Below are 9,154 nucleotides of genomic sequence, written 5' to 3' on the forward strand. Positions count from 1 at the left end.
ACCTCAGCAGTAAATGTCAGGTGGCTTTTCATAGCCGATCATTAAGAGTATCTCAACCGCCATTACGACAACCTCTTTTACGATTTGATTGGGTAGCTGGGTGAACGGAATCAGGTGCAGCTTGTATAATTAGTACAGCTCATCGGTTCTTTAAAAAAAAATATCCAAAACGTGGTCAATGGCCCAACCCTCTTCAATTCCCTATTTAATTCCCATCACGCCTGCCATACTGGTTCCTAGATAGTTATATTCGTTTTGCGAGTACGTAAAATCTGTTCATTGCCTGCCTCCCCCCCATTTTAGCGTAATAATTTAAAGAGCTTAGTGTTCTTAAAGCCTTTGTGTGCTTAGACATACTTTCAAAAGCCTTTGAAAATTCAGTCAAACAAATATACATGGTAAACTGTAGAAAATACCAACACTGATTGATGAGATGAGGAAGTGGAACTAAATTGTGTAGGAAATGTCCTTCTCTTCACCCTGCGTTTTGTTTAATTCTCCTACAGATATGGAAACAACCGCGTCTACAGCACAGCATGCATTTGGAGCGGGCCCTCGTGGGCCCAACCCAGCCCATGGACCTCAACCGGGCCAGGGCCCCCGACACCCAGGTCATCCTGGACCTTACGGAGTTCCACGTCCCGAGGACCAGCCCCCACACCAGCAAGTAAGCATTTATTGCAAGTGAATGTAGCGGATGTTTGTTGGAATGTCCTTCTGTGTTAATAGTTAAGAAGTTCCTCCCCTGTGAGACTTGGGTATATTCATTAGTCTTATTCCGTTGCTAAACTCATTGTAAAACAGTTTACAACATTTTTAAATTGGACAAATTCCGTAAGTTATTGCAATGGAAACAAACTGCGCAAACAAGGGAAGGACAATACTTAAATTTGTCCGACAAACTCGTTTTCGCTTTACAATGTTTTGCGTCAATCTGTAATGAATACACCCCTGGTAGGCCTTACCGCTTTGTTCCTTTAGTTTAGAGTAAACGTTTTCTGTTGAAAAACATTTGCAACTAAATGTTTTAGAATGGAATCAAACTAATGAATTCAACACAGGTTTACCATTCAGGGTTTCAATCCCACCTGTCACAAATTAACTGGGATGTATTTGTTAATCGAATTCTGTGTGGAAACAGTACTCCAAACGGATAATGTTTTGCAACAAATGCATGATTCTAGTATACAAATAACGGGTTTTAACATTTTGCAACTGACTATTTATTTGACATTTTCCTTAACTAGGCAAGTCAGTTCTGCTCCGTTCATTCTTATTCTCAAAGGGGCAGAAGGACAGATTATTACCTTGTCAGCTCGGTTACTAGTCCAACGCTCTAACCACTAGGCTACCTGCCGCTTGCACAATGTTGCGCAACGGAATCTGACTAAATGCACCCAAGGCAAGAGAATGTCATTGAACTGTGTACACTAATATGTATCCTGTGAATATTTAAAACATCTACTTTGTCATTTGAGCACCAGCAGCCCCATCACCACATCCAGCACAGCAGACCATTCTTCTACATACACCCTTCCCAGCCATTCCCTTCCCAGCCATTCCCTTCCCAGCCATTCCCTTCCCAGCCATTCCCTTCCCAGCCATTCCCTTCCCAGCCATTCCCTTCCCAGCCATTCCCTTCCCAGCCATTCCCTTCCCAGCCATTCCCTTCCCAGCCATTCCCTTCCCAGCCATTCCCTTCCCAGCCATTCCCTTCCCAGCCATTCCCTTCCCAGCTTTACCCCTCTGCTCTACCCTATCAGTGGCCCATGCCATACAACCCTTACTGCGGCTTCCCTGGGATGGGTAAGTACCATGGAGGTATTGACCTCCAGTAAAGCCTTGGTCTTATCCTAAATGGCACCCTATTATTACACTAATGGCACACATACCTATACATAGTACACTACTTTTGACCAGGGTCTATAAGGTCCACGTTAACACTTTACAGATTTAAGTGTCATGTAGGTCATGTGTTAGTTGAATTGTCACTTAAAGTAAAGCTGGACACCATGTTTGAATTTAAATCTGTTTTCAGGAGGTTATGGTATGATGATACCGAGTCCCTTCCAGCCCAGTCCCTACATGGAGCCTCCGGGTTACATCCTGCCACACTCTCAGCTCCACCTGGCGGACTACAGGCGTATGATCAACCCCCACTACCACACTACCCACTACCCACAGACCATGGCTTACCATGCACGCAGGTTGTTTGTAGTATTTTATTTAAGTTCACATTGCTTTCATTACCAATGTCGTATGCCAAGCCAATGATTGTGTGAAATAGACCAAACAAAGAATTCTGAAACATCAGTATACCATACAATGTATTAACACCTTCATACGTCAAAGCTTTTTAGATGCTACCTCAAATCACCTCCTACATACTAATAATAATGGATACATGTCTATGACTGATGCCCACAGGTTCCGCTACCAGCACAATGCCCCAGCCACCAGCAGGGAGATGATCAACTCTGAGGTATTGTGCTTTCGGAAAGTATTCAGACCCTTTGACTTTTTTCCACATTTTGTTACATTACAGCCTTATTCTAAAGTTGACTAAATATTTATTTTACGATTTACACACAATACCCATAAGAAAGAAACCGTTTTTTAGAAATATTTGCTAATTTATAAAAAGTTTACGTTTGCACAAATATTCAGACCCTTTACTCAACTTTGTTGAAGCACCTTTGGCAGCGATTACAGCCTCGTGTATGACACTACAAGCTTTGCACACCTGTTTTTCGGGAGTGTCTGCCTTCGCTGCAGATCCCCTCAAGCTCTGTCAGGTTGGATGGGGAGCATTGCTGCACAGCTGTTCATGTCTCTCCAGAGTAGTTCGCTCGGGTTCAAGTCTGGGCTCTGGCAGGGCAGCTCAAGAACATTCAGAGACTTGTACAGAAGCCACTCATGCGGTGTCTTGGCTGTGTGCTTAGGGTCGTTGTCCTATTGGGGTGAAGGTTCACCCTCTAGTCTGAGAACCTGCTCCAGAGCGCTCAGGACTTCATTAAGTCTGTCTGTACTTTGCGCCTTCATCTTTCCCTCGATCCTGACTAGTCTCCCAGTCCCTGCTACTGAAAAACATGCCCATGGCATGCTGCTTCCACCACAATGCGTCACTAGGGATGGGGCCAGGTTTCCTCCAGATGTGATTCCTGGCATTCAGGCTGACGTTTTCCATCTTGGTTTCATCAGACCAGAGAATCTTGTTTCTCATGGTCTTAGTCCTTTAGGTTCCCTTTGGCAAATTCCAAGCGCGCTATCTGCAGAAATGGTTGTCCTTCTCCCATCTCCACAAAGGAACTCTGGAGCTCTTTTGGGGATCATTGGGTTCTTGGTCACCTCCCTGACCATGGCCCTTCTCCCCTGATTTCTCAGTTTGGCTGGGTGGACAGCTCTAGGAAGAGTCTTGGTGGTTCCAAACTTTCATTTAAGAATGATGGAGGCCACTGTTCTTGGGACCTTCAATGCTGCAGACATTTTTTGGTACCCTTCCCCAGATCTGTGCCTCGACACAATCCTGTCTCGGAGCTCTACAGACAATTCCTTGGGCCTCTTGGCTTGGCTTTCCCTTTGACATACACTGTCAACTGTGGGACCTTATATAGACAGTTATGTGCCTTTCCAAATGTCCAGTCAATTGAATTTACCACAGGTGGACTCCAATCAAGTTGTAGAAACATCTCAAGGATGATCAATGGAAACTGGAATCGCCTGAGCACAAATTGAGTCTCATAGCAAAGGGTCTGAACTTTTGTAAATATGTTTTTCTTTTAATAAAGCAAACATTTCTAAACCAGTTTTCGCTTTATTATGGGGTGTTGTGTGTAGATTGCGGAGTATTTTTATTTAATCCGTTTTAGGAAAGGGTTGTAAAGTCAACAGATCTGAGTACTTTCCGAAGGCACTGTGGCTGTACATATGGATAATGTGCAATGTACCTATATGTATTATGTTGCACATCTTAATTCAGTGTTCATTTTGTATACAGCAGTACTAAAACAACATTCCCCTTTTATCCTAGGTACAGACTGAGCCCACATTAGGAGCAGCACGCTCTGACCCCAAACTCTCTAACGCTGACTCGTCTATGAAAAGTAATGTCCAAACCAACTCTGAATCTGGCAGCGACACCAGTTGCACAGCTGCCCAGTCACTATCCCCAGCCTCTGTGCAGGAGGTGATGTCTAAATCACCAGCTTACCAGGATGTTGTATTGGCACCCACCCCCAACAACACTCCTATTTCCACCAGGTCTGCTGCACCCCAGAAGGGTAGCTTTGTGTTCCAGACAGAGGTGATGTGAATTTGTCATTCATATTTATCCCTTGTACAGTTCCTGGTGTTCTGTTTCTGTATATTTTCGGTGTCTTGTAATGAGTTAATGACGTAAGGAAAATTTGTGTAAACTGAGAAAATACCATCCTATCTTAGGTGGAGGAATTGAGGCTGGAGTGCCGCAGCACGCCCACAGGGTTAAATATCCTCCACTCCCATGAGACATCTGAACTGTGCACCGCCCACAGCGTGTCTGCGACCGATGAAGACTTGGTACAGCTCTGCTCTTCCTCCTCCCTCCACCACCACAAGGTCTCACAGGGCAGGATGCTCCATGGCCAGGAGGGGATGGGTTTGGTTGGGGAGGAGGGGGATCAGTGTCTCCAGCAAGCCTGCACGGATATACTTCTAATGGATGGGGCATGCTCGAGTGGCGGACCAGATAACTTCCTTGCTCTTGACGATTGCGACTCATTCATCTCGAAAACACTGGCCGAACGACCAGGGAATTCTGAATCCGATATGGACTATAGAGTGGTGGTCCAAAGCCACACCGCAGATGGTCCTCAATTTACAAGTGATGACGGAGAACTGAGCTCCAAGAGTGTCTATTTTAAGATCCTCCACCTGCCCTTTGACATGCAGTACTTAGAAGAGCTGAGGAAGATTGAGGCGTCTGTGTGGTCGGCGTCTCTGGCACCGTACGTCCCCTCAGCAGAGTTTATGATCCAGCAGGGCCTGATGGAGCCACACAGGGAGGCACTGAGCCCTGTGGTCATGGAGGAAGTCCCCATGGTGGAGGAAGTCCCCACGGCAGAGGTGGTCCCCATGGTGGAGGTTGAGGTCCCTGGGGCGGAGAAGGTCCCCACGGCTGAGGTGGTCTCTCTAGTGGAGGGAATCCCCATTGCGGAGAGCCCTTCGAATGAAAATGTTTTATTGGCAGAGATGGTCCTCAATGTGATGGAGGTACCTGCAATATCCAGTCCTAACAAAACAGACAATGCGCCCATGTCTCCAGAGACCAGTCAAAAGAGGGGTGCGGTGAGTGACCTTGATCATCAGGATACCTCCTTTGGGGGGTTACCCACATACCGTCCCTCAACTAGCTGGCTGGGCGACTTTGGCAACGTCTACTATCACAGCAAGATGCCTTCTGATGTTGAGGAGCAGCGCAAGATCCTCAGAGGCAGCCCACTTAAGGTGTCTAGCCCCAAACGGAAACCAAACCATGACCAAGAGCCTAAAGATCCTCATTGTGTTTCAGTCACTACAACCGCTCCACTCAGGCTTAAGGGAGAGGGATGCAGACCCGGAGACAAGGTTGACAGGAGGAGCTACTCTGATCAAGAGTTCTGTGCTAACCGGACCTTCAATGTGAACACGGTGACCTCTGGTGGCCACAAAAGGGAGCGCATCTGTGCCAGATGTTTGACGACAAAATGCAGAGTAAACAAGAGACCCGGCAGTCCAGGGCCAGGCCTGGATGCTCCGATTGTAAAACGACAAGGGGTCCCCGTTCCACCATGGGAGGAATATATCCTAGCCCAAACTTGTGCAGCCTGCAAATGCCTTGCCCGGAGGCGGCTAACGAGGAAAGGTTCCGGTTCAGATGTTCCCAGCGGACCACAAAACGAAGAGACGGAGGGTGAGACCTCTGAGAACAGGTATTGGTTGTGGCATGGCACATTTTCTGCTTTCGGACTTTGGATTATGCCTTGTACAGTATGTTGAACTTGGGACTAAGGTTCAATCTGCATTTGTACATAGCATTTGTACATAGCATATGTATATAGCCTGGTCATGTTCAATGTTCTCTATATACACAGTACTCTAAATACCCCAAGTCAAGCTGAAAAGAATACAAGATGAAAAATTGCTTTCAGCATTCAAACCAAGGTGGGGTTAGAACCTTAAAGCCAATGATTTCAATCGGCGCATTGCAGACAGAACCTTATTGTCCCAAGTTCTCAATTTGTATTTTTGTCTGCTGGTTTGACATGAAATGTTCCCACCGTAATGACATGAAATATCAATCTACCTAACAGTTCTTGTCGGGCAGGGCCGGGGCCCAAACTGAGGGACCCCAGGAGGCCTCAGTCCTCCATGAAGCGCCACTCTGAGGCAAGTACTGCACACTGTTGTACAATGGCAAATGACACATTATTTGATATATAGTGCACTACTTTTGACTAGGGCCAACCTATACACTTTCTATGCTTCCATTAAGTTTGTTTTTTACTTCCTGTTTTATGCACCAGCTGAAAATACCACATTTTTGTTTTAATGGTGCTATGATTCTCTACACTTGCTTGTTTTCGTCAAACTGAATTTAGGCAAACTATTAGAATTTTAGCAACCAGGAAATGGTCAGTGGTTGGAAGTACCCAATTGTCTTGACTTGAGTGAAAGTCACCAGGTTAAATGGAGTAAGTCTAGAAGTATTGTGTTTAAAATATATACTTTGATACTCAAGTATATCATTTCACATTCCTTATTAAGCAAACAATTATTTATTTACAGATGGCCAGGGGCACACCAACACTCAGACATAATTTACAAACTAAGCATTTGTGTTTAGTGATTCTGGCAGATCTGAGGTAGTAGGGATGTTCTCTAAAAGAGCATGATTGGACCAATTTCCTGTCAATGTAATGATTACTTTTGGGTGTCAGGGAAAATGGATGGAGTAAAATGTACATGACTTTCTTTAGGAATGTAATGAAGTAAAAGTTGTCAAATACCCTAAACTACATAAGTAGTACTTTAAAGTGTTTTTACTTAAGGACTTTACACCACTGGAAATGTGGTGTGTTTTCTGGAGTGCACCATTTTTAAGTGGTGAAATACATTCTTGACCCATCCAGAAGTGTCCCATGGGTCCACACTCAAAACTGAGGGAGAAGAACTGTTCCTGTGAAGAGCCCCATCGGCCCCCCGCTGCTGTGTTGGGGGGGCCGCGCCGCCATCCCCATGGTGATGTCACCAGGGAGCGAAATGAGGAGAACCTTGGCGTGTGCGTCTCTGTCCCACTTCAGGACAAATGGAGAAACCAACACCAGGACCAATGCTACCTCGCGGCACAGAAATCTCAACAAGGTAAGTCCAAAGCATTATTGATGTAATGTGTTAACCAGTTAGAGCCTGTAATGGTTCCATAGAGCATTTTAAACATTTGACAGTTGCTATATTTAAGTTTATTTGAACATTTGTGTTGAAATGTTTGACGAATGGCCCTTTCATTTTTGTTCCTACAGAGAAGTTGTGGAAAGCGGCTTTGTCCAACCCTGACAACACTGAAAGTAATATTAAGCTCGGACCCAGAGACTTGATTAAACAGAAGAAACACATTTCTCAATCACAAGGTAGTCCTCTACTGTAAAACCCCTACTGTACAGTACCGTGTGTAAAACACTTTTAGCAGCTTTTGAAATGTTGTGTTGCCTTTTTGTTAAATTCCAACATTTTATTCCCCCCTCAGGACTTCACAGAAAAGACACAAGATGCTAATTTCTCACGTGCACGTTGTGACAAGTGAAGTAAATGCACTTTTATTGTTATCCTCTACACTTCCGAATTAACTCTTAAAGCTCACCATGTATGTACTCACTATTTATGAAATGTACAATAAACACTTGACTATAGTGCTCGTCTTGGTTTGCTTCTCCATGGGGACAGTAGGGCTGTGTACATGTGTATACAGTACCAGTTAAGTTTGGACACCTACTTATGCAAAGGTTTTTGTTTACGTCTACTATTTTCTACATTGTAGAGATGGTGACGACATCAAAACTATGAAATAATACATGGTATCATGTAGTAACATAAATGTTAAATGAATCAATATTTGAGATTCTTCAAAGTAGCCATCCTTTGCCTTGATGACAGCTTTGCACACTCGTGGCATTCACTCAACCAGCTTCATGATGAATGCTTTTCCAACAGTCTTGAAGGAGTTCCCACATGCTGAGCACTTGTTGGCTGCGTTTCCTTCACTCTGCGGTCCAACTCATCCCAAACCATCTCATTTGGGTTGAGGTCGGCTGATGCAGCACACCATCACTCTACTTCTTGGTCAAATAGCCCTTACACAGCCAGGGTCATTGTCCTGTTGAAAAACAAATGATAGTTCCACTAAGTGCAAACCAGATGGGATGGCTTATCACTGTAGAATGTTGTGGTAGCCACTGGTTTTGTCAGACTTGAATTCTAAATAAATCAGACTTACCAGCAAAGCACCATCAGACTTCCATCCTTTGCAGTGGGAACTACACATGCAGAGATCTGTTCACCTACTTTGCGTCTCAAAGACATGGCGGTTGGAACCAAACTCATCCAACCAAAGGACTGATTTCGACAGGTCTAAAGTCTGCTCCTGCTTCTTGGCCCAAGCAAGTCTCTTATTGGTGTCTTTTAGTGGTTTCTTTGCAGCACTTCAACCATGAAGGCCTGAACAGTTAACATTCAGATGGTTCTGGTTCTTGAACTCTAGCATTTATTTGGGCTGCGATCTGAGGTGCAGTTAATTCAACTTATCCTCTGCAGAAGAGGTAACTCGGTCTGTTCTGTGGCGGTCCTCATGGGAGCCAGTTTCATAGCACTGGATGGTTTTTGCGACTGCACTTGAAGAAACTTTCCAAGTATTTCATGTTATAAAGTAATGGACTGTTTATCTGCTTATTTGCGCTGTTCTTGCCATAATATGGACTTTACCAAATAGGGTTTTCTTCTGTATACCATCCCTACCTTGTCACAACACAACTGATTGGCTCAAGGAAAGCAATTCCACAAAATAACTTAACAAGGCATGCCTGTTAATTGAAATGCATTCCAGGTGACTACCTCATGAACCTGGTTGAGAGAATGCCAATAG

General features: G+C 44.6%; 1 protein-coding gene and 1 long non-coding RNA gene across 3 annotated transcripts; both read left to right on the plus strand.

Annotated features, from left to right (window-relative positions):
• The first annotated feature begins 152 nt into the window (after positions 1–152).
• LOC112227549 lies at positions 153–1,609 on the plus strand. Of its 2 annotated transcripts, none has more exons than XR_002949883.2 (3): positions 153–261; positions 507–667; positions 1,479–1,609. It is a non-coding gene; the product is annotated as an uncharacterized LOC112227549 (long non-coding RNA). The 2 variants fall into 2 exon arrangements; XR_002949882.2 differs by lacking the exon at positions 153–261 and adding an exon at positions 271–398.
• A 54-nt stretch (positions 1,610–1,663) lies between these two features.
• LOC112227865 lies at positions 1,664–7,925 on the plus strand. The gene is made up of 9 exons (XM_024392833.2): positions 1,664–1,806; positions 2,039–2,207; positions 2,428–2,482; positions 4,031–4,303; positions 4,441–5,948; positions 6,330–6,405; positions 7,149–7,380; positions 7,539–7,646; positions 7,763–7,925. Exons 1-9 carry the CDS (start codon positions 1,770–1,772, stop codon positions 7,789–7,791), a joined length of 2,487 nt encoding a protein of 828 aa, XP_024248601.1. The 5' UTR covers positions 1,664–1,769; the 3' UTR covers positions 7,792–7,925.
• Positions 7,926–9,154: the final 1,229 nt, after the last annotated feature.

This window comes from Oncorhynchus tshawytscha, linkage group LG29 (genome assembly GCF_018296145.1).
Source record: "Oncorhynchus tshawytscha isolate Ot180627B linkage group LG29, Otsh_v2.0, whole genome shotgun sequence".
Taxonomy (NCBI): domain Eukaryota; kingdom Metazoa; phylum Chordata; class Actinopteri; order Salmoniformes; family Salmonidae; genus Oncorhynchus; species Oncorhynchus tshawytscha.

Coding starts and splice junctions, on each gene's coding strand:
- LOC112227865 (XM_024392833.2), top strand. CDS start 1,770: ATGCCATACAACCCTTACTGCGGCTTCCCTGGGATGG. Junction 2,208..2,427: donor ATGGCTTACCATGCACGCAG/GTTGTTTGTAGT, acceptor TGATGCCCACAG/GTTCCGCTACCAGCACAATG. Junction 4,304..4,440: donor GCTTTGTGTTCCAGACAGAG/GTGATGTGAATT, acceptor ATCCTATCTTAG/GTGGAGGAATTGAGGCTGGA.